At 44.8% G+C, this 24,904-nt stretch overlaps 2 protein-coding genes across 9 annotated transcripts; both read left to right on the forward strand.

Moving 5' to 3' along the window:
- The first annotated feature begins 268 nt into the window (after positions 1 to 268).
- RSBN1 (round spermatid basic protein 1) lies at positions 269 to 13,174 on the forward strand. 2 transcript variants are annotated; one of them, XM_080358514.1, is made up of 8 exons: positions 291 to 711; positions 4,180 to 4,850; positions 6,152 to 6,208; positions 6,599 to 6,736; positions 7,178 to 7,320; positions 8,178 to 8,345; positions 8,840 to 8,948; positions 9,543 to 13,174. In XM_080358514.1, the coding sequence occupies exons 1-8, from the start codon at positions 300 to 302 to the stop codon at positions 10,002 to 10,004; spliced, it is 2,160 nt and encodes a 719-aa protein (XP_080214640.1). In that variant the 5' UTR covers positions 291 to 299; the 3' UTR covers positions 10,005 to 13,174. The 2 variants fall into 2 exon arrangements, with proteins under 2 accessions (XP_080214639.1, XP_080214640.1); XM_080358513.1 differs by lacking the exon at positions 6,152 to 6,208 and having other exon boundaries at positions 269 to 711.
- Positions 13,175 to 13,317: 143 nt separating this feature from the next.
- PHTF1 (putative homeodomain transcription factor 1) lies at positions 13,318 to 23,987 on the forward strand. Of its 7 annotated transcripts, none has more exons than XR_013923188.1 (18): positions 13,318 to 13,451; positions 13,527 to 13,731; positions 14,837 to 14,995; positions 15,226 to 15,385; positions 15,966 to 16,091; positions 16,898 to 17,057; positions 17,612 to 17,785; positions 17,866 to 17,943; positions 18,664 to 18,873; positions 19,273 to 19,401; positions 19,811 to 20,083; positions 20,266 to 20,397; positions 20,589 to 20,675; positions 21,184 to 21,339; positions 21,733 to 21,828; positions 22,219 to 22,344; positions 22,725 to 23,448; positions 23,861 to 23,987. XR_013923188.1 is itself a non-coding variant. In XM_080358151.1 (18 exons), the coding sequence occupies exons 1-18, from the start codon at positions 13,407 to 13,409 to the stop codon at positions 22,743 to 22,745; spliced, it is 2,259 nt and encodes a 752-aa protein (XP_080214277.1). In that variant the 5' UTR covers positions 13,318 to 13,406; the 3' UTR covers positions 22,746 to 23,833. The 7 variants fall into 7 exon arrangements, 3 of the variants coding, with proteins under 3 accessions (XP_080214277.1, XP_080214276.1, XP_080214278.1); XR_013923189.1 differs by having other exon boundaries at positions 23,858 to 23,952; XR_013923190.1 differs by lacking the exon at positions 23,861 to 23,987 and having other exon boundaries at positions 22,725 to 23,086; positions 23,216 to 23,833.
- The last annotated feature ends 917 nt before the right edge of the window (positions 23,988 to 24,904 follow it).

Raw genomic sequence — 24,904 nt, forward strand, 5'->3', positions numbered from 1 at the left:
AAAACGAAATAAAAGTTTATTTATCGCCCTGCAGGGGTGTGTTGCACGGACGGAATAGCTCGGGGTGTGTGTGTGTGTCCCAAAACGCGCAGATTTCCGCGGTAACCGGCGGCTTTTCGGTTGCACCGCCCGGTACCGCCCGGTTCACGTGATCGGCGCAGCGCGCATGCGCACACACATGCACTACATTTCCCGCCGGCCCCGCCCGCGAACTACAGCTCCCAGCGGGCACCGCGCGGCGCATGCGCGGAGCCGCCTGGCGCTCGGGCCATTTAAATGTGTGTGAGGGAGCCTGTGAAATGGCTGCGCAGGTCGCTCCGGTGCGCGCAGTGTCCCGGGCCCCGGAGGAGCCGCCCCCGCTCCCCTCAGGGGACCGGCCCGGCCGGCCTCGCGGGGGCGGGCGGCGGCGGCGGGGAGGCCCCCCCGGTGAGGCGGCGGGCGGGAAGCGGGCCCGGCTGAGCCAGCCGCTGCTGGCGGGGCCCGGCCCGGCGGAGCCGCTGCCCCCGGCCGCCCTGCCCGGCCTGCCCGCCGCCGCGGGGCTCTTCACGTTCTCCCCGCTCAGCCTGCCGCCGCCCGAGGAGCGCCGCCACCACCACCACCGCCATCGCCCCGCCGCCGGCCCCGAGCCCGGCCGCCTGGCCGCCGGGCAGCCGCAGAAGGCGAGGCGGGGCAGCCCCGCGGACGGGGCAGCCGGGCGGCCCAGCAAGCGAGGTGAGGACGCGGGGGGCAGCGGCGCTGAGCGCTCGCCGCCCGGGCAGGCGCCCGCCTTGGGCGCACGGGGGTCGCTCGGCCGCTGCGGATCGTCCCCGGCGGAGCCCGCCCGCCACGTCCCTCCGCGGCGGCCTCGCACGCCGCCCGCCTTGGCCGGCCGGGCTCGGCGGGGGAGCCGCTCGCCCGGGATCGGCCTCACCCGCCCGGGTGAAGGCGGGAGAGGAGGAAAGCGCTGGGTGCCCCGGGTGCATCGGGGGTGCGCAGGGTCCGTGTCGGCTCCCGGCGATGCGGGGCACGGCGGTTCGGCCCGTTGGAGGCTGAGCGCCGAGCCCGGGGGTGCTGCGGGGGACCCCGCGGCCAGGGGCAGCTCCGGGGAGCTGCTGGTTCTCCGGTGCTGCTGTTCGGAGCTGCCCTCATCGCAGGTTGAACATAAAAGTGCTTGGGTAGCGAAGCTTTCTGCCTCCTGTGCTTGCTTTAGCCTCTGCTAGAGCTGAGAAGCTGCTGTTTGTTTTTCTAAATGCCCTGAAGTTTCTCTAATGTGAAGACCAAACCGTCTCTGGATTTTGGGATTGGGGATAGATGGTGGCATGTGTTGTAATTTTTTTTTAACAGTATGGAATGACTGTTTTCATTTAGCTCACAAATTTCTGATAGTAAAAAGCCTTTTGGTGAGAGCAACCTAGATAAAAAGCAACTGCAAAAGCTGCTGTAATAAAAATATTACATTTCTATTTATGCTCCAGGAGTACATGTGAAGGTTTTGTGCCAAGGAAACCAAAGATGCACGTGCAGAAGTTAGGTCTGTAGTGTAAACTCTAGATAGTACTGTCTTAACAGTGGGGAAAGCTGTTTTGCAGAGAGACTTATCACTACAGTTTGATGCTTCTAAATCACTGTGTTTGAATAATGACCATAAAAGCTACTGCATTGTAAATCTCAAACTTCAGTTTGATAAATGTTGATAAAACTACAGCGGTGGTATATCTATGTAGATCAGGAGTGTCAGTGTATGTCAGTTCTAATGTGGTGATCAAATGAGGCCTTCTTTTAACGAAGGCTTAAACACTGTTGAAATTACTGTCTGAATTCCAGGTTTGCACAGGAAAGCTGTTGCTAACTGGAAGTGTGAAGCTCTTCATTACTTGTTCCAGTGATATTTGGGATAGGGCTGGGTTTATTTTCCTGTCTTTATCAGTTTTTATTTCTGTGTATAGTCTAATTAAACTGCCTATTTCTTTGGCTATACTATTCTTACATTCGGCCACAGGTGACAGTTAACATCTGCAGTGTTTTTGCTGTTTTACAGTGATACTAGTGTGTTCAGTTACGGGATGTCCAATAGTTTTAGACCAGCTCAGTTAGAGACGCTACCTTTCTACCTCACTGTGGGAGCCCATAGTTTGATGACATGGTTATTGCTTTCTTTGTGTTTGAGGTACTGGAGGCTTTTCATTTATATAAGGAACAATTAAAACTATGTTTCCTTCAAGATTGTCAGGTGTTACCATAATGTTACTGTCTAGCTTCACATCCTAGAGAGGTTATTGGCTTAACACAGAGGCTGCTCTCACTGGAGCAGGGGGACTGTGCTGTGTTCAGTGGATGGAAGTCAGGAGAGCTTTTATCCTGGAAATTCCAAAATGTGAAGGGCCTGCTCTTAGAGAATATCTTCAAACAGGAAGGTAAGGTGCTGTGTATTAAAACTAGTTCACGTCTGAAGTTTTTAAACTGTATTGAGAATTAGAAATGCTTAGAAGAAGACACCTTTAACAACCAAAAATTAGCTTGGAAACATCTACCAGAACACTCAACACCTCAGAGGTGGCATGAAATTCTTGTTTAGTTTCAGTTGGGCATCCCTGGTCCCACCTGAACAAAGATCTGTGGGATTAGTGTATTCATTGCAGTTAGTAAAGCATTATCTACACTTGCGAGCTCAGTGATTGAGTAAGCTTGTGAACGCATAACTTCTGAGACTTCCAGAAAAGCTCATTCAAAGAACTGTTTCAGTTGACTTGCTGAAACGAGAGATACCACCTCTCTTTTCCTGGTTTCCCATACTGTAATATAAAAATAAAGGCATTTGCTGTTTGTGAAGGCTAAGACCTGTGAAAACTTGTATTTCAGGTCCTAAGACAATTGTATGAAGTTACTATTAAGCAACCAACCAACTCTTTGCTTCGTGAGTAATTCTGTTCATTACACCAGGTTGTTAAGAAGGTCAGCTGTCTTTACTAAAGAGCTCCAAGACCAAACTAGTGATGATATAGTTAAATACTCTGGTTAGACTAAATAACTTAAAGCTGCTGGTATTTATCATTATACCTTTTCTCATAGATCAGCAGAACGTGTTTTTTTTCTTTATCTTCAAGTACTGCAAGAGACTAAAGAGAGAATACAAATGTGCTAGGTTTGCAGCCAAAGGAGATGCTCACACAAAGCCCTGTGCTGCGGCAAACTGAAGAACTTCAGCTATCGCATCTTCTGCTCCGATGTTCCCTTCAGCAGCAGATCCTACTGATCCCCTTGGCTCCTCTGGTAGCACAGTTCTTGGAAGTTTATGTGTATTGTTGGCAGAAATAGTTGTTTGGTTCAGGCAGATGGAAATAATGACTTGGCAATTGATTTTTTTCACGGCCAGACCATTGAGATTTCTAGCTACCGTTGTCACTTGCTAAATATTGCTTGAATTGGGTTTTATTCCTAAAAGATGAGCAATTAAACTATTACATTTTGCCTAGCAAAACTGCTTCTTTACATTTTATTTCTTAGCCTCTAGCCTTTTACAGGTTGATTTACCTTTTAAACAAACAACCACTTCTTAATTTCTAGCTCTGAATTAAAACTGAATAGATAACTCTAAGCCTAGCCAAGATAGCTGAAGATGCGAATGCGATGACTTGGGTCCTTTAATACATAGATCAGCAGTCTAATATTATTTTCTTTTTAGCCAGAAAGCTAACTGCATTAAGTATTTTTACCTCTAAATGTCAGTAACGCTTGTACCTCTTCAGCTGCACTCTGTTTTGCTGCTGTCTTGTGTATCTAAAATCCAGCGAAGTGTTCTGTAAGGCAAGTCCTAATGTTTAAATGTTACGCATACTTGTTTATCCACTTCCTCGGCGTGGCACTGCCTTAAACATCAGAAGTTATTAATGGATTTAATTATAGCTGTTCTGAAATACAGACTCCTTTTAAAGGTATTCTAATAAATATATAAAAACCTGAAATATTTCTAAAATATTAAGCTTGAGTTTCAGAAGTTTTCCTTAATCCAATGCTTGCTTTGTGTAATAACTAGATGTACTGCGTGTTTTGTTGTATAGTTAAGTCTTGTAAGTCAAAAGTCAAGGTATTACTGTTGATCAGTCTTCATGGGAATAGATGGCTTTAGCAAATGGGGGGCCCTAATTCTTTTTGGGTGAATACGCTGCAGAACTCTAATCTTCTCTTTATTGTTGCTGCCAGAAACACCAGATGAAAATGGCAAAACCCAGCGAGCTGACAGTCTCATTATGAAGAAGATAAAGAAAAAAAAGAAAAAGAAACACCGGGAAGATATGAGGGGAAAGCGCCTGAAGATGTACAACAAAGAGGTGCAGACGGTGTGTGCTGGACTCACTCGCATTGACAAAGAGACTCTGTCTCAAGGACAGTGTGATAACTTAGAAATGAACAAGGAATCCTTCAGGTACCTGAAGGACGAGCAGCTCTGCAGACTGAACTTGGGGATGCAGGAATATCGAATACCCCAGGGAGTACAAACACCATTTGTGACGCACCAGGAGCATTCTGTTCGCAGCAGCTTCTTGAAAACTGGCACTAAATTTAGTAACTTCATTCATGAAGAACATCAGTCCAATGGCGGTGCTCTGGTCCTTCATGCTTACATGGATGAACTCTCATTTTTGTCTCCAGTGGAGATGGAGAGATTTGCAGAAGAGTTTCTTGCGTTGTCATTCAGTGAAAATGATAAAAACGCAGCTTACTATGCTTTAGCCATAGTACACGGAGCAGCTGCTTATTTACCAGACTTCCTGGATTACTTTGCTTTTAACTTTCCAAACACTCCAGTGAAAATGGAAATCTTGGGCAAGAAGGACATTGAAACGACGACGATTTCAAATTTTCACTCTCAGGTAAGAACTCTTTAAAGATATAAAAGTTGTACCACATCTAGACTTGAATAGTTTCTGAAATCCAGAGCAGGGATGGCCTCATATAGGTGAGGCACAGTTTCTTTTGTAAGCAAATGAAAAATGATGATGTTGGGACTACTGCTACTATGCTGTTTATTCCTGTTTATACAGAGAGGTCTCTCGTGCCCACTAATAGTTGGTAAATCACATTTTGGGCACTGCTGACCGTGACATATAGAGAGATCTGCACTCACCTTCTTGCAGAGTTTCAGTTGATCTTCTGAATTGGGAGAACAATGACATTGTTCAAAACAATAGGCAAGTCATTAAGAATTGTATAGATTGCAGATACTAACACTGCTTTTTTGATTCAACAAGTCTGTGGTGGCGTTGGCTTTGTTTTTTTAATGACATTAATTCTCAGGTTTCACAGAATCCCAGAATGTCAGGGGTTGGAAGGGACCTGGAAAGCTCATCCAGTGCAATCTCCCCATGGAGCAGGAACACCCAGATGAGGTTACACAGGAAGGTGTCCAGGCGGGTTGGAATGTCTGCAGAGAAGGAGACTCCACAACCTCCCTGGGCAGCCTGGGCCAGGCTCTGCCACCCTCACCATGAAGAAGTTTCTTCTCAAATTTAAGTGGAACCTTTTATGTTCCAGTTTGCACCCGTTACCCCTTGTCCTACTGTTGGTTGTCACCGAGAAGAGCCTGGCTCCATCCTCCTGACACTCACCCTTTAGATATCTGTAAACATTAATGAGGTCACCCCTCAGACTCCTCCACTACCTCTTGTAGGTACACAGAACTAGACTAACTGTACTGTTGTTTTGCAGTACTGCTGCTCTGAATTGCGTTCTAGCTAGATGGTGAAATTGTTCTGCTTTGCTGGTGTTAGAAATGAAACTTTACCACTGGTTTACAGCAGCAGGTCGAGGTGATGCAGTGCAGCACTTGGCTTAGGGCTGAGCAGTGAAGCTGCACGTGAAGTTGTCTTTGGCTCTTGTTTTTTAATTAAAATGTGTGTGCAATCAGTGCAGAACTGCCAGCTGCATATATACAAAGCTAAAGGACCAATTCTGGAAGTAACAGTGAGTTAAACTCCTGTAATTAAGAAGCTAAATATGGTTGCAACAGTAGTTGTAACTCTTGCTTTATCAGTGTCTCCCAGTTTACCTTTAACTACTTGATGGAGTAATTTAACTACATCTGGTTTGTTGGTTACACTGCAAGACTTAAAACTAAGCTGCTTCATCCAGAGGTCTATAAATGAAGTTATAAACCCCAGATTTTTCACTCTAGTCACAGGGAAAGACCTCTCAGACACGCTGCAATGAAGAACACGCACCGTTCAGTAACGTATGGTTTGAAATATGGAAGCAACAGTCAAGCACACAAATGAATAGAGAGCTGGAGCTTGCTGGTGAAAGACCGAGTCGCAGTGAGACGTGGTGTTCTTTTCCAGTCAGCCTAGAAGTGTTGAATTGTTCCTGAATTAGTCAAATACTAACTTGCTGTTTTTTGGACTTTAGAAACTTTTCCTGTCAGTGATGCAGACAGGAGGGGTTACTCTATGGGCCCCTGTTTTAAAGTCTGTGCATCTTGCCGGAGTCATCTCCAATGAAGTAGATGTAGACGAGTCCAAGCTTCATCTCAGCTGCAGTCTAGCATATTATATGAATCAATTTTAATCTCTTTTAACAAAACTAAGGCTGTGCTGGTGTTGTCTTTCCCTTTCTGGCCATTCAGGTCAATCGAACGTACTGCTGTGGAACCTACAGAGCAGGACCCATGCGGCAGATCAGCCTCGTTGGAGCGGTGGATGAAGAAGTTGGGGACTACTTCCCAGAATTTCTAGATATGTTAGAAGAATCTCCATTTCTCAGAGTAAGCACTAACTTGTGGTGTTTTCTTTAGAGTGCTATAGATATTTAAACTATTACAAAGTTTCGTATGTTTCCAAGTAATAATAAACCAGGAAGTATTTTCTCTATTGATGTGCTTATTGTTTGGGCTGCAGAGGTACGTTATTTCCTGTGTCCAAGTGGAAGGTACTGAATTAGGTAGCTACAGTTGTGTAAATAATTTTAAAAATATATAGTTTATCATATATATACACTACCTAATAATCTACTTCTCTAGAAATTGATTGGATAAAGTTAATTTTGAATATATTTTGCCTCTCAAACCGACTTATGTTAGTTCCTGTGCAGTTCTTTTTGACAGCAATCCTGAAGCAATTTTACCAAAGGCATCATTTAATTTTTCTATCTCGCCCAGTCTCTCGTGTTCTGTGTGTTCTGTGGATTGGTTTGGTTTTTCTTTCAGATGACTCTGCCCTGGGGAACCCTTTCTAGTCTCCGACTTCAGTGCAGGTCACAAAGTGACGATGGTCCCATCATGTGGGTGAGACCAGGGGAGCAGATGATCCCAACAGCTGATATGCCAAAATCGCCATTCAAACGGCGCCGGTAATGTTTTGTTTTCCTTTCCGTGTTAAAGGTAAAACATTGCCCTTATGTTTGTGATAGATTTGAGAATAAAACCGAAATACTTTTACATGTAACTAGTTGTTCCGAAGACTAATTCACAGCTCTTCATTTTCTTTTCTGTGTCAAGTTGGTTCAGTGGATGAGACAAATATGTTATTTTATTTTACCACTTTTAATGATAGTATGTCCCAGATCAATGCTTTCTTATGACTGAAACCTCTTTTTATTATTCTTCAGGAGACTTGTTTTATTCATCTTATTTCTGTGTAAAGAACTAATTTGGTGCTGAGGGCAGGTAAAATGCTCTAAAACAGCAGAGATTCTTATACAGTTCACGTGGCTTTTTAATGTTAGTGCTGAAGCACTTGTATAATACTGTTGTCTCAGGAAATATCACGGTGTATGTATGTGCTGTCTTTCACAGAAAGTGTGCTGTAGAACACATTTTAACAGATAAAGAATTGGAAGCATATTTCAATTGTAATTTAATGTGTATTTTTTTGGACCTGCTCTTAAATAACTGAACTTCAGTATCTATTAAAATAGCTCTATTTTACATACCATTAAATTCCTGAAAATTATTTCAGCACAGGTGAACAAAGGTTTTTTTTTTTGTGATTTGATTTCTTTTATGCAGTTTGATCTCATAACCTGTATTGTACTTTGCTATATTTGTTTCAATCTTTTATTGTCAAATAGATACCTAGAAGAAATCAGAGGGAAGCGCTTTGCTCTTTGATTTTGAAGCCTGCAGCACACAACATTTAAAAATTTTTTAAATAAAATATTTGAACTGTCCAAAACACTTTTTAATGCATCTTTTTATCACGTTGTAGGTCAATGAATGAAATAAAGAATCTGCAGTACCTACCTCGGACCAGCGAGCCCCGCGAGGTTCTGTTTGAGGACAGGACGAGAGCTCATGCTGACCATGTGGGCCAAGGCTTTGACTGGCAGAGCACAGCTGCGGTGGGTGTGCTGAAGGCTGTGCAGTTCGGGGAATGGTGAGTGCCACCGAAATGCCACCGGCCTGCTAGGAGGGGGCGATTCCCAACGGTTTCTCTCTTTAAAAAAAGAAATCCTTGGAAAACAAGCCTAATCAAAGAAATGCTTTAAACCCTGTAATGAGATAAATGCTGTCTAGAGCTTGAAAAATAGAAGCTGTTATTTTTCCCCTCGCTTGAGGCACCAGAAGGCTGTGCTGCCATCTTTAGATGAACTTTAGTGACGATTTGAACGTAGTTCTTGGACATTTCAGTAGTATTTGTCCATTAAAACATCACTTCTGTTGTGCATGTATCAAGAAGGAAGAAAAATGGGGCAGGGCTGGGGGGGGGAGAAATCTGTGAATTATACCTCCTTTTCAAAATAGTTTGTGTATTGAGAAGGGATGTGAAACTGAAGTAGTTGTTGATTCAATGAAACTTTCTGCAGGAAAGAGCTGTAGTGTCTCTTACCTCAAATTCTTTAAAAATTCCTGGGATTCTCCTCTTTCTAGGAGTGACCAGCCTCGTATAACCAAAGACGTGGTTTGTTTTCATGCTGAAGATTTCACTGACGTTGTGCAGAGACTTCAGCTGGACCTGCATGAACCTCCAGTGTCACAGGTATCGAATCTTCCCCACTGATGGCTCATTCTCACATTTTGGAAGTGGCTTCTGACAGTTCTCAGGGTCACTGTGTCGCCAGCGCAGTTGTACCCCCACATCACAGCTTTCCTGGGCATTTTCCCTTGTCATGTTTCAGAATAGAATAGTTCAGTTGGAAGGGACGATGAGGCTCATCTAGTCCAACTGCTTTTCCATCAAGCTGGGATTTATGCTGTGAGGCATGATACGTGCTCTAGAAACAATTAGAAGTTGATTAAGAAGCTGTGTGTGCCTGTTTCTGCTTTTTTTTTTTTAATATACTGATGTTTTTAGGTTGTGAAAGCATCAAAACTCAGTCCCGTCAGCCAGAACAGTGCAGCCCCACATCAAACCTGCTGTTTTCAGCTAGAACTGTAGAACGCTCTTACCTGTTCATTGTCCTTTGCGCATTAGAGAAACAAATTTAAATGAGAGTTGGACTTTTAAAATATACAAGTTTTACCTGTTAAACAGAAACATTCTGATTTAGACATGAAGTATGTTGAAAATAGGTGGAAACCGAATTGTTCAAACAGAGTATACCACTAACTTTACCATCTTTCCTCCTCTCAGTGTGTTCAATGGGTGGATGAAGCCAAACTAAACCAAATGAGACGAGAAGGCATTCGCTATGCTAGGATTCAGTTGTGTGACAATGACATCTACTTCATCCCTAGAAATGTCATTCATCAGTTCAAAACAGTGTCAGCAGTCTGCAGCTTAGCCTGGCACATCAGACTTAAACAATATCACCCTGTGGGGGAGACTTCTCAAAACGCAGAGAACAATTCAAGCTTGAACAGTAGTGTTCCTGGACAAACAGAGTCGGCAGGTGAACCCCAGGGCGCGAGTGTCAAAATAGAGGCGGAAGAAGCAGGTCTAGACACGCAGCGTCCCGCAGGGCTGCTCTCCTCCTCTGGTTCTTCAATATCAGGACTTGTGCAACCCGATCAGGTGGCCCAGCCCCTTCCAGGTTTTAAGATAGAGTCTGATCAGCAACACAATCCGCAGGATCATGCAGGCTCTTCTGTGTGATATGTATATAATCAAACGTTTTTTTAACAACTTTTTAAAATTTTGATGTGAAGTTATAGTTTTATAACTGGCTTATGTTTTATTGGAGAAATCTTGCCTATAATTCTATAAAGAAAGGTGACATTCCAAAATGTCAAGCATATCTTTTTTACACAGATTATGCAAAATTCAAGTTGTATTTTAACCCCTTAGTACAACCTGTACCAGTGGTCTACCACTTCTTTCTGTTTAAGTAAAGAGATATTGAATATCTCCTCAAAGTCAGAATGAAATTCCTCCAGGAACATAATAAGATTGAACTGTATTGGTCAGTGTTATTTCCCTACTTTTACTTTATCTCTAATCTCCACCAGGAAGTGATGCTTTTGTAGCAGACTTGCAAAGTGACTTTCCCACGTCATTTTAATTGCTTAAGAAAAAAAAAAGTAAAGAGAAAGCACAGCACTTTTGATGATTTGTGAAATTTTTGGTATGTCTGTTCTTGACATGTTGGTTTATATACAAGTTGGGTTTATATACAAACTACAGAAACTGATCTCTATTTCTTACAGTTCCTACAAAGGTAAAATTAACTGAAGTGTCTGATCCTGTTGCCATGCGATGACTTGCTGACCTAGCGCTTCTCATAGCACCGCTTCTGTTGTTTGGCGTGAGGGTTTTGCTTCCAAATCACATCTTCCCTGAACGGGGTTAATACTAGCGTCAAAATTAGAGAACCTATCGGTAGTCTCGTGGAGGAAACCGCTACCTTTGAGCACTTTAAGGCTTTAAAATACTAACCAACTTGGCAGCTTGTTTTGACCAGGTCGTACCGTGTCCGATGGAACCACACTTGCCCTTGTACTGATGCACTTACTGCAATAGCGTTGAGTTGGTGACTCCCCCAGTAAGGCTGTCCTTACTCTAGGAAGTTCTGTGTAACTATTTCACAATAAAAAGAAGTATTCTGGCATTGGACTGCTGTTTCCATGTGTAGCTTCTGGGTGCCCAGGTACTGTGGAAAACAAAATCAGTGGCACGTGCTAAATATGTAGAGTGTCAGCTATCAACCGTTTTTAAACAATCTTTCAATATTTCTGGATGTTAACGTGTAATCTGTATTTGCCTTTCACCCCGTTCGTTACTGCTCTTTCCAGTCATCGAAAGGAAAAGTCCTGTCCCTTCCTCCCTGTTCCCCTCCCCACATTTAGAGTACAAGCTGGGTTTTGGTGCAACTTAAGCCGTCTCCAGATAACTTTGTTCTAATCCTCACTGGGGTAGGAAAGATTTGAAACACTATGTTAGACTAGACAAAAGTAAAGATGCCGTGTTAGTTCGGGATGCATCTTTTTAATATCAATTATTACTCTTCTCTTTATAAGGGTCTCTAAAATATGTTACTCTATTATAAATCTTACTTTGTGCAATATTGTTTGTGTAGGCTTTTATATACATATTAGCACCTCAGTGTAGAGGTCACTATTTTAAACTGATAGGAAAATAATCATCAGAAGATACTGCAGTGATTAGTTAGAACCTGTATTACTCCTTATGTGTATGTATGTATTGTCTTCGGTACAAAAATGAGGACTAGGAAATATTTCAATTTAAAACTAATTTACAGATTGAAGTGGTAGTGACTCGTTTAGTAATCTGTGTAAATAAGGTGTTAGAATGGAAAGCTTTTATGATAAAAAGTAATGTGATTCATGCAGGGGTGTAATTTAATCTTAGCAGAAATTCTAGATGACCCAGACCGGTTCATAAATGAGCCGTCTGTTCTCTGGTGGGTTTTTTTCCACTTTTTACGTTGAGAGGAATTTCATAGCTTTAAGGGTTGTGCAAAGTAAAATTCCTCACAGGCAATAGTGGTTTCAGTTCATCCTTCACATTCACAGATCGTATTACCCAAGGGTGTTCTTTCCTTTTGACGAAGTCTGCTAGTCTTCCAAGTGCCCATCTCACTTCTCACACGTGCAATTCTCGGGTCGTGTCGGCAGAGGAACATCCCTAAGTTCTTTGACAGCCAGCGCCGGTACAATCACTCAGGAACTGACAAACCCGCAGATGCCACCATCATTCTGCAAACGTAACTATAAAGGCAGAATAAACAGATGAAGAGCCCCCATACACCAACTTGTTGCGTTATAGTGCGAGTGGAAATAGGATGAAGAGGGAATCTGCTTTGGAAGTCCTCTGTGAATTCTGATAGCGTGTTTTCAGTTGGCTAAAGGAAGAAGAACATGTTGCTTTCAAAGCTTTAGTGTCACTTGGGGTAGAGGTGAGCAGCTCAGTTGTGTTAGGAGCAGATTAGCAAAACGCAGTTTAAAGAACTACCGGTTAGCTTCAGTCTCCTCTCTCCTTCAGCCGTGCTGCAAGTCATTTTGTGCAGATACCTGACACATTCTCTTCCAGGAAGGTGGGACACTCAGCCAGGTGTTCTCAGGGGATTTATAATCAACATTTTCCACAGGTATAGGTGTTGCCATACAGAAAAAGGGCTCTGTGCTGCGTGTTGCAGCATCGTTCCCCTGGACAAGGCTCATGGGCTGAGCTTTCCCATGGGCTGAGCTCAAGTCCTTAGTCTGGTGTGGGTGGCTCCAGGCCTGAGTCAACTGAGTAATAAAGTCTGAAATTAGAGCTTTGGAGGGGTGCTGAGTGTTGGCACAGGGGGGAAAAGTGGTTCTACCCCCAGAAAAGTGGCCTCTCTCCCCCAAATCTCATCCTGTATATTCTGTGCTGTCCGGAGAGCAAACCCCGCGGCGTGGGGAGGTGTCTGCAGGCCACTCTGTGTCTAGAGAAACACACACGCTTCTAATTCCTTTGTACAACGTGTAAAGAGACTCCTGTATTGCTGGTTTGTGATTATTTCTTTTTAAATTTCACTTTGATTGGCAGCTATGATTTTTTTTTCTGTGGTTTTAATTTATCTAAGGTCTCTGCCTCCACAGGACGTGTACAATTGCCTGGAAGACTGTTTGCTTTGTGCGGCCTTAGTATATTTATTGACATTAGCAAGTGTTGGAGGAGGTTTTCCCATGGTCGTGGCTGAGCCTCGCTGTGAATGCTCGAGCGGCAGTAGCTGTACACCAGTGTCAAACTGTTACGCGATTTCTTTGTAAAATAGTCCAACGGAATGCATAGAATTTTTTTCCTGTAAAGTATTTTTTTAATAAACAAAAAGTCTGATTTTTGTCCTTTACCTGCCTTTGGCTGCTTCTTTCTACGGGGGGGCGGAGCGGAGCGGAGCTCGGCGCTCTGCTAGCGCTGCCTGCGCGGGGTAGGCGGAGCCAATCGAACGCCGCGCTCGCGGCGGTCTCCAGGGTAACAGCGGCCCGGCCGGTGCTGGCGCCGGTACCGGGGCCGGGCCGCCCCGTTGTCCACAGGTCCCACCGATCCCGCCGCTGCTCCCCGGGCCCCCCCATGGCCTCTTGCGACAGAGATGCCATTTCCTGGTACCAGAAGAAGGTGAGTGCGGCGGGGGGCGGGCGGGCGGGCGGGCGCGGACCCGGCCGGACCCTCATCCTCCTCCTCCCCTTGCAGATCGGGGCCTACGACCAGCAGATATGGGAGAAATCCATCGAGCAGACCGAGATGAAGGTAACGGGGCTCTGCCCCCCGGGCGGCCCGGGCTCGGTGCCTTTCGCAGCTAACGGGCCTTTGGGTTTGGTTTTGCAGGGTCTTAAAACCAAGCCTAGGAAGAAGGGCCACATCCAGCCGGACCTGATCGACGTGGATCTCATCAGAGGTGAGCGGTTCCCGGCTGGAATTCCCTTCCTGTTTGTGACATCTGAAAGGATACATTTAAAATACAGAGAGACGAATATCACATGCAAATTCTCACCTTTATCCCAGATGCAAATTGCTCACCGTTATCCCAAACCCTGGTTCAAAACGGTGCTAAATGCACTGAGCGTTTCTATAGTAGCTGTGTTCAAACTGGAAAATATTCTAGTTTCTTGCTGTCTCTTCAAGAAGCCCCAAATTTGAGTCTTCTAGCCAACTCTGTGTCTGTTCTCTGGATCAAACCTGGTCTGCAAAAGCGGCTGCTTGAACATAGTGTGATTAATTTTGTGTTGCTGAGGACAACAAGGAAAATTAAGTTCTTAATGACAGTTTTAAATATTGATGCTCATAACCAGTATTGATTACGAACACTGATCATACCCCTGTCATGCTTGGGTAAGGAATCCATACGTTTGTTCCTGTGTTTTATGTTCCTCGACACCAGCTCTTGGCCCCTTTTGGAGGCAGGATAACGATAGGTATTGAGGTAGCAATATAAAGTGAGCAAAAAGACTTTTTAACGCTGCTAAAACACAGCGCTTTTATTGCAGTGTGCTGGATGCTCAGAGGATTGCTCCTCTAATCAAGCACACACGTGATTCGTGCTTCTTGGTATTTATTGCATAGGCGTATTACATATTTATTTGTTTATACCGCTTAGCTAACGCATTAAATGTAAATTATTTCCGGCACCCTGCCCTTTCCCAGAAGTCCTTCTTTGGTATTCCAGACCCTTTATCAGGGGTCTCTAGTGGTCCCCAGTGTTGGCTTCTTGACCTTATTTCTTGAGCATGCACATTGTCATTTTGTGCTGCAAATGTCACGTAGCTTTTTCTTCATTTAGCGGAACATTCCGCTTTCCCAGCTTGCAAACCAGGGCCATCCCGCTTTGCCTCACGTTCAGTCTCTATAGAGCTGGTGTTTCTCTGTCTTGCTACATTATGCCCAGGGGGTTCTAAAAGATTCTTGTCGCCCTTCGGAACTGCAGCATTCTGGCGGGGTTTGGTTTGGCCACAAGTAAAGAAATCCTTATAATTCACCATTAACGACTCATTTTTAATCCCAAGGCTCTACGTTTGCCAAAGCCAAGCCTGAAATTCCCTGGACGTCGCTAACTCGGAAGGGAATTGTGCGAGTTGTGTTTTTTCCGTTATTCAGCCAGTGGTGGATACAGGTTACATCCCAGCGTATCTTTATGTGGCTCCTGGTGCTCTACGTTATGCAAGGTGAGGGCTGGTGCCAGTCTGTGCCGCAATCCTTTCTCTGTAAGGAATGCCACATAATTTTGTAGTCAATATTCTAAAGCATAAGGACCCTATCTGAAACTTAACGTAGATTGCAAGATGCGCAGCACTAGTATCTGCCAAAATTATATAAACCAGACTAAAATAGTTAAGATAGAAGAACTGGGGTGTGCTCTTAATTTTCACGTTCGGTACAATTTTCTCCTTTGCAGTCGTAGCTGTTGTGTTGTATTTCACCATTCCCGTGGTGAACGCGAGTGAAGTCATGGGACCCATGTGCCTTATGTTACTGATGGGAACTGTTCACTGTCAAATCGTGTCCACCCAGATGAATAAACCTTCAGCAAACAACGGGCTCAGCAGGCGGAGGAGGTGAGTGCGGAACAGGCTCCTTTGTCCGCATCAAAGGGTACGACGGTATATGTTAGCGGGTAAATATTGTCTGGTTTTGCGTACATGTTATTTAACCGTGAATTTGAAAATGAGCATTTTCTGTCTTGTAATCTCATAACCAAGACAAAAGCAGCGAATTTACCAGGCTCTGCTAGGTCTGGTTTAGTTGTCAGTTGGGCCTTTTTCTAATGTAGCTTTTAATAGTTTCTTATTGTGGCCGGAGGAGGCCGTTCCATGCGGAACGGCAAGTTCAGGCTTTTGCAAACCGGTTTGGTTGCCCCCCAAACAGTTTAAACACTGATATATTTGAACACAGGATGGTGGATGTGGATGGAGTTTTGTCCAGATTTTGGCATTTTCATCCTGTACTAGAGATATATTGATTGCATAACTTCTGTTAGTCCAAATAAAATGTCTTTTATTTGGAAATGAGCATTCTGTCTGCGTGACTTAAGAAAAACAGCATCTAAAAGGCTGTTCGAATCTGATTCAGATCTTTTGAGAAAGACCTAAAAGTGGCTTGCTATGCAAATTTAATTATCCTCTCTTTAAAAATCAGGAAGTTACGCAAATCTGTGGGTGTCGATGGGAACAGTTGGTCTTCTCCTGACAAAAATAGTAAAGAAGAGCAGTCTGAAGCTGCGTCCCCTCTTAACAATGTATTTAGTGTGCTTTTCCGAAGGAGGTACGTGATTTCATGGGCTTGTTGTATTTGTGATGACACTGTGGACAATTTGATAGCTGGAAAATGAAGACAGAATATTATGTGGTCACCGGCATCCCCAAAGTTTGCCAGTTAGTTTATTTTGAACTAAAACTACTCTTGGTATTGAAGGAGGCTGATTCCTCATTAATTTTTAGTGTGTCCTTATTTGAGATGATTCCGTGTCTCACACTACAGTTAAAACTGAGCGTTAGATGAGCTGCAGAAAGCGGCCGAGCTTATTTTATCAATCAGATAAGGGACATTCCTTGAATGTGTGTGGTGGAATTACATGTTCCACCTGAGTTCAGAAGCAATTGTGCCTCCTAGTTGGAGTTGCTTGGATAGTCATCTCACTTCACCCCCTTACTCTTTCTAAAAGTAACTCGAGGGAAAGGGGGATGGATTGTTTGTGATAATAGTTCATTGTCTTCTGTTTTCTCAAGTGAGTTTCTTGATGAGTTTTCAACTGACAGGTCCTTTCTCTTGATGAGGACTTTTTGCCTTCTGAATGGCTCTATTTTTTTTCCAAATAATGCTAAGAAAAACATTTAGAAGTTTTAAGGTGTTATTAGAGTTACAAAAGAACCATCCAGTGGGAGTGAGGCAGAGATAAGTCTCTTCAACCGAATCAGGACACAAAGAGCCTGTCAGGAGAAGACAATTATATATTCCCTTAGCTATATTGTTCAATGTTGTGCTTGCGTGGCAAGTGAAAGAGACTGTGATATTTTCCTCAAAGAGCCTTTCCTTGACATAAAAGCCTTTAATTGTATTTTCTCTCATAGGATTAGAAGAGTAAAGTTGGTAGCTGAGAAAGGGACGGAGACAGAAAGTGGAGTGAATGCTGTGGATAACGGCATCAAGCACAGACACGCCAGATCTGAACACAGACCGTTGCACTTCAAAGAGAAAAATAAGCTTTCTGATGGGGAAAAGAGCCATCAGGTACCGGCAGGAAAGGTCCATTTGAATCCTCAAATTTCATTGTGTTCTCTGTGTGTCCAAAAGTTTGTTGGTGCTTAAACTGTGTGATTCAGTCTACAAGATACTCCTTTTTCTACTAATCTTTGCTTGCTTATGGGTAACCTAAAATCCTTTCTTACTTCTCAGCAGAACATTTCTCAAAGTGCTTGTTTAGTTGTACAGATTCCTGATCACAAGATGTTCAATCAGGGAAGGCTGCTGATAATGATTAAAAACAAATGAATTAGCAATTTTCCAAAGCGGTTCTGTAAAACAATTTGCCTTGCAAGCGGTTCCCCACAATATCCTCTCAGAGGGAAAGCAGGGAAGTGAAGACTGAAACATCCCTTGGGGAGGGAGAAGAGTTAAAGCATCGTGGCCTCTGTAGAGATCTTTAAAACATGAAGCTTTGTGGAGTTGTGAGGCCCCTCTGGGTCGGGAAGGTGTTAAACAGTGGCTTTGAACCTTTGGTTTGATGCGATTTGGGCCGGTCCTTTATCGGTGCCCTCGTCTTACGTGGGCTGCTGCATTTCTAGGATGGCTGCACCAACAGAGGTGCCGTTTCTGACGAGCTTTCGAGCGAGGAGGATGCTGAAACGACAGCACAAAGGATCTTGTTACGCCAGAATGTAGAAGGGGCTTCCAGTGACAATAGCTATGAAGAGAAGAAAAAGCGGCCTCTCGTTTCCCTGAACTACGCCGTCCCACAGGTACTCCTGTGCAATTTGTGCTGTTTTCCACGCAATTCTTTGCTGTGGATAATGAGCTGGTTTTCCTTTGGTTTTGGCAGGTCAAGCAAGTCCTGAAAGGTGCCAGAGACTCCGACAGCGTCGTGGAATCGGAACTGGAATCCATGTTATACAGTCAGGTACGGTCACAAAGTCAAGTTTACTGGGCTTGGCCAGTGCAGGGATGTCCTCCCCGGCAGAACAGACCCTGATTAAATCACAGCATCTTCAAAATCAGGGGTGGCCTCACTCCCTGCTCGTTTGCAGCTTCATAAACTTTGCTCACAATTGTGAGTTTACTACTTTAGTGAACAAAAACCGAGCAAACAAAACAAATCACTCTCCTGGCAGCACAGGATGGTCCAAGCTGCCTCTAATTGCTCCTGTTGAATTGCTACAATTGCTCTTGTGGTTTGGGAGGCATCACCGTATTGTAGCTTTTATTCAAACAACTTTTAATTTTAAAAGGAAGAAATACATTCTTCTGTGATATATACTAATTAACTTCATTAGTTGGTTTATCGTCCCCTTTGCCACCCCCCCCCACCTGAAAATAAAGTAGAAAATATAGGAATATCAAATTATAAATATAAAAATAGAGAAATAAATCAATTAAATCTTAAGCTAGATTATGTAGAAAACTTTTGCATTAGAATAAGGCAACTTTTATTTGATAAAGTTGGGAATAGAAGCGGGAAACTAATGCTGCCTGTGTAAAAACTACCAGCAAGTTCAATTTTCTTCCCCAGTTTGCGGCAGACGGGTGTGCTGGGAGTTCCCCGCTGCCCCGGGAAGCCCATTTGGGGTGGTTTTGCAAACGTTTTCCAAACGGGCTGTGTACATTTTGTTCATTTTCGAAGGACTCGAGGTCCTGCGTGAGCGTGGGAGGCCGGAGCAGCGCAGGGAGCCGGCGGGACTCGGAGAGCACCCGCCACGACTCGGAGACAGAGGACATGCTGTGGGACGACCTGCTGCACGGCCCCGAGTGCCGCTCGTCCTGCACCAGTGACAGCGAGGACACGACGGTGCGGGGAACCAGGCGGGATCTGAAGGAAGATGTTTTCCAGCAGGTTTGTCCGTTTGTATCCAGTAGCTGAGAATACTATGAAAGGTTTGTCTTCTCCCCTTCTCTTTTCCCCCCCATTTCAGGTGCCCCTCTTCCCCTCGTCTGCCCAAATGATATCCAAGACCTCTCTGAATGCTGTTGGTATAATGTGAGCGACCTAATGCTGGATAAGCCCATTTTAATCACACGGGAGTCTACAATGATCTAAATTGCATCAATTATCAGCTCCCTCCTCCCTCCGGTATTATTATCTGGGCCACTGCTTAATCCTAAACCAGATTATTTCACCCAAAGATGCATTTGGAATCCCCCTCTCAATATAAATACTTTATAGGAAAAAGCATGATTTAATAGTGGGACTGAAACGCATTATACACCTTTTGCACTCTTTTCTCTTCGGTAGAACCATTTGCTTTGGCTGCAGAATACAAGCCCAGCATCTGCAAAAGTGAGTGCGCTGATCTGGGAAGGGAACGACTGTAAGAAGGTGGACATGTCCGTGCTGGAGATCAGCGGGATTATCATGAGCAGGGTAAGGGGGCTGTATGGTGCCACAACCTCTCTCCCTCATGCTCTAAAAACAGCCACCAAAAAACCTGAAAATAGTTACACACGCAAATATCAAGTGCAGCGTAAAACTGGTCCCTCCTCAACTGCTGTTGTTGTCCCATATGTTACTTAAAAATTGCATAAACCACAATTTCGGAGGTTGCTGAGTGCTGACTATCACTGGCTGTGCGCAGTGCGCTGACGGTGGTGGGTTTATTGTTGCCTGACCGATTGTTGTTGGTTTTGGACTGAAATGAGTGGAGTTATTTTAGGCTCTGTCCTTTGAAGGGGAACTGAATGCTTGATGGACTTAATGCTGCCACATTGAATTAACGCCTTTTCCTTGATGCAGAACCCCAGGTAATGATCCTATTTTTGTTCCTGCTTGCCAGGTTAATGCCTACCAGCAAGGAGTGGGCTATCAGATGCTGGGGAACGTCATCACCATTGCATTAGCGTTCCTGCCGTTCCTCTACAGGCTCTTCCGCGCTGACAACCTGGAGCAGCTGTGCTCCGTTTCTCTGAAGGAGCTTTTGCACATCTTTTGTGGGGCGCCTGCCAGCACCGCCGTCGTCGTTTTGTCTGTCATCAACTTCCTGGAAAGACTTTGCTTAACCTGGATGTTTTTCTTCATGATGTGTGTTGCTGAGAGAACGTATAAACAGGTGGGTTTAATGGACCATTTAATGGACCATTGGGATTTACTGGAGAGGTTGGGTTGAGGCTTCCCCGGTGCATTGTGAGGCCGAGCACCGCTCCCCGTTACCTTTCAGCAATGCCGAGCAATCTTTTTTGTTTTAGACTAAGTTCTGTTTGTGCGTGTGTGCTTTTTATTTTTGATTTGCAGAGGTTTTTGTTTGCCAAGCTTTTTAGTCACATTACATCTGCTCGGAAAGCCAGGAAATACGAAATTCCTCACTTCAGACTGAAGAAAGTAGAAAACATTAAGATCTGGTTATCCCTTCGTTCCTATCTAAAGGTGAGTTCTGAGCCACGCTGGGTGCGTTTGGTTATTACAGCGGGTGTCACCAGCTCTCTGGGGACACGGACTGTTCTCTCTATGGGGACGGCAGCGCCGTAACCATCGCCCAACTGCGGCTCTTTGGGGTGAGCCCGACGTCCCGATCTGCGTCCAGACCTTCCCCTGACTCGGTGTCTTTGTTTCCGCAGCGCCGAGGCCCCCAGCGATCTGTGGATGTTGTCGTATCGTCCATCTTTTTACTGGCTCTTTCAATTGCTTTTATATGCTGTGCCCAGGTAAGATTGTAACCTTTTAAGGACTAGTACCAAAAGTACTGAAGGTTTTTCTGCTGCCCCCCTGCAGGGTGCTCCATCTGTAGCTTTTGTCTCCTAAGTAATATGGAGGGGTTTGCATTTTTTAAGCGCTTTGTCGTGTTTAGGTGGTGACAATGTTCGTTGTCAGTGTTTCCAGAGGAAAGTGGGGTTTTATAATTAGGGACATTTCAGACCGTAGGCTTTTGTGCACAAACACCTCCAGCGTTCAGGGGACGTGTTATTTCACCGGGCTGACTGCAGCACCCTCTTCAACCCCTCCTGTTGAAAAGCAAGTCCCTAATCATTACTTGCACCTTTTAATCCCTCACTAAACCTTGTGTTTAGCAAGAAGTGTTAACGCTGGAGCAGTTTTCTCGGGGTTTGGTTTTGGCAAGAGATTTGTTAGCGTTTTTTTAGGCGAGTTTTTGATGCCGCAGCAGCCACATCGCGGATCAGGGGACGCTGTTTTGAATTTATCTTTTCAATCCAGGTACTTAAGGGTCACAAAACATTCCTGAGCGCAGCTCACAACTGGGAGTTCCTCATCTGGGAGGCGGCGCTGCTTCTCTTTTTACTACGTCTGGCATCTTTGGGCTCTGACACCAACAAGAAGTACAGTAACATTTCCATCTTGCTCACCGAGCAGGTATCTCCATTTAACATATTCTCCCTTTGGCTTTGTAGCTTGGTTATATAGAATTTTTGCATTTAAAACGAGTTTAAAAAATACTGCAAATAGAAAGAAACCCTTGGGCTGGACAAAAGGCACCGAACCACTGCACAGATGGGAAGGGACACGCTGTTAAACATTTGCACAGACTCACATTCTGAAACTGTAGGTGGTTTTTGTCTTTGGGTTAGAACATTAGCCGTGTCCATCGGGAAAAGAATAATGATCTCACTGTGAAATTGCTCTGTCTGTGGCTGCATCGCTTGTTCAGGAGTGACGGCAGATGCAAAAATCACCTCTAATTTCCCACTGTTAGAAATGAGTTGGGGGAGTGGAATATTCACATCTGGTCTGCAATGTCTGTCACAGATCAACTTATACCTGAAGATGGAGAAGAAGCCAAACAAGAAGGAGCAGCTCTCTCTAGTGAACAATGTTTTGAAACTGTCCACCAAGCTCCTGAAGGTAAAAGCGGCTCTGGGTAAAAACACACAGGTGCTGCATTTTGGGTGAGCACTCCTGACAGCCGTGGTTTTGCTCTCCCCACTGGATTGTCTGTCAGTGAGGTAACTCGGCTCTCACAAAGGGTTTTCTGTGCTTCTGTAGCTGTGCCATATCAAGCAATACGAGACTGTTGTAGTTAATTAGTGCTGCAAACACTTGATGTTAGAAAACAGCTTGGGGCTGGGAGGCCTGAAATAGAGTGGGGATTTCTGTACCTACACATCAGTATGGACACAGGGGCAGCGCATGGTTGGCAAAGTCTGCCAGCGTGCCAGTATTAAGCTAAAAGTCACATTAATTCTGGTACGGCCTAACGCTAATGGAGTTTGGTTTCCCCCCCTTTCACTGCAGGAATTAGACACCCCGTTCAGGCTGTACGGACTGACCATGAATCCGTTAATCTACAACATAACACGTGTTGTAATACTCTCCGCTGTCTCAGGCGTTGTAAGTGATCTTCTAGGATTCAACATCAGAGTAAGTACAACTCCCATGCAAACTAACGGGAACCGGCGCGTCGGGGTCACTTTTGTGCCATTGCCGAATTCCTCCCACCCCAGTGGACACATCGTGGCTTTGCCCGAGGCGCCGGGAGATGGGAATTTGGGGAACAGACCCCGCTGAAGGAATCTCCATCTCCCTGAGCCAGTCTGGGGGGGAAGACTTAAATTTCAGCCCCGCTCAGGTCTTCGGTGCCCACCTAAAACCATGAGTTGGAATCCTGGGCTCTTTCCCTTCAGAATGACGATGCAGCCGTCCCGCGCTTTTAAACCAGAGCTCATGGTGCAGGATGGGCCAGGGACTGAGTCTTACCTGTCACTTTCAGACCTGTGCTCACTCTCACTATCTCTTTTCAGCTCTGGAAAATCAAACCGTGACCTGAACAAGGACAGACCAGAGAAGAGAACCGACACCTTGGGCAGAAAGCAGAGCTGCTCTCAAACTATGGAAATCTGTCATCATGATTTTTTTTTTAAACAGATTTCTCAGTGTATGTTTCAGCAGTTCTCCCTCTGCTTTACTGTTCTACGACAAACGGGTTACACTGGTCAATGGGTGAAGTCAGGCCCTGGCACGGCCATAAGGAATTAACAGAATTAACGGGGCCGAGTGCTGGTGGCCGCACTGGAACTGGCTGAACTGTGTGTCCCACGAGAACCTGCGGGACAGCGGCCTCGGTTCTGTAAAATCAGAGCCCTGTGCGTGCAAGGAGTGAAGGGTCAGCCCTCCCGTGTCACCCAGAGCGACACCGAAACGTTCCCATTGAGCGTCTATCAGCGCTCTGCTCCGACCGACACCGCGCGCCCGCGTCTATCTGGATGTGGGACAGGATTTTCTTTCCCTAAAGGCTCTGTGTGCTCGAGGCTCCGTCTCTTTGCCCTGAACTGCTGGAGGCCGCAGTGGAACTCGGTCTGCACAAGGTAAATTCCGCCTCCGCGTTGCCCGTTAAGCAACGTAAGATTCCTGCTGGTTCGTTACGTTGGGTCTTCTGCAAGTAAAAACATCAGCTACATGAGAACAACCTTCCAGATGAAGCATTTAGCAACGCGGGACTATTTTGCTCTGTTTGTGACACCTCAGGTGAGTGTTTAGAAGGGGCGTTGGAGAGAAGCAAAATGCTTTCCAGACATCTCTTAATCCTCCTGAACTGACTCTACTGTCGTCTATTTATGAGTAATGAAAAAGGCAAAAAGCTGAGGAACTTTTCATAGCTTCATTGGTTCACAGAAGGGGGAAGACGATGGCAGAAGGATTTTTTGGTAGTCAGTTGTTTACAGCTGTTTTCTGTACACGGGAAAGTTGTAAGATGTAAAAGGAGATGACAGTTTTATAGATCAAAATGTACAAATAAACCTACAGTACAAGTATTTCATCATTACCAACTGTTTCTACATGACTTGATGATTTTTATAATACCTTTTGTTGACTATTTGTTCTATGAACAGGGAGTCAAGGACGCTTCCAATAATAAATGGCATTTGTTTTCCAGAAGACCTGGGTCGTGGGTCCAGCTGTTTGAATACCACGAAGTCAACAAAGACTCTATTTTATACAGTGCAAAACCAACAGGCCAGGGAACGGGAGTTTCTTTTTAATATCTATATAAAAAATAATGAGCGATTTACAGGTCTCTCTCTAGTCAGAACCTCAGAAGTTATGTATAAAGGTGCTGTACAGTATATAAACATTTACACCCAGGACATCCATACATTGCTCAGCATTCCAAGGCCACGGTGCCAAGTCCTCTGATACAGAAACACGTTCTATGGAAGGAGAAATCACACACAGGTCAGACACTACATCAGGTCACGTGAACATAGAGTTGATGACAGCGAAGTAATTGCAGTGGTGCTAATTAATCTTTGTATAAACAGCTGAATTTGTCACCATACTCAGCGGTGAGGGCAAGTGCAGACAGTCAACATAGAACAACCTCTTGTTAAGAATACATGGTTAATATCTACACAGGCTACTTCAAAGTATTAAATATTTTCACAGTCATACTCCACATAGGGAGTATTTGTACGTATTATGCTACACGGCAAATCTCAACGGATCACCCCAAGTCAAGCAGCAGAGCACAGGTCACATCTGCTGTAAAGCCTGTGGAATTGTCCAAGCCTGGGTTTAAAATGCTCTTCGTCCTCTGGAACTCAGAGCCGAGTCGCTGTGCTTCATTAAGCTCTAAAATCATTAACAGTGTCAAAGCCAAAACGAGCTATTCACCCATTCGCTTTCAAAGAGCGAATGGTGTGATTTGAATGTGAAGGTGGTGCCCTCCTGCAACTGGCACCGATGGGCTCCCCGTCCCACCTTCCAGGAATGCCAGGAAATCCTCACTGAAACTATGGAAGAAAACAAACCCCTTTGGTTTCCGCTGCCTGTTCTCACAGCCGCGGGGCTGATGTCGGCAGAGTCTGGGAGTAACATTCCTCTTTTTAAACTATTCTAGCCCAAACAACAGATATTAAGTCTCCCGTACCCTGTGTATCATCCTATTCAGCACTCTTGGGGCAGCTCAGGCGTTCAAAATAAA

This window comes from Nesoenas mayeri (assembly GCF_963082525.1).
Source record: "Nesoenas mayeri genome assembly, chromosome: 23".
In the NCBI taxonomy this organism is placed as follows: domain Eukaryota; kingdom Metazoa; phylum Chordata; class Aves; order Columbiformes; family Columbidae; genus Nesoenas; species Nesoenas mayeri.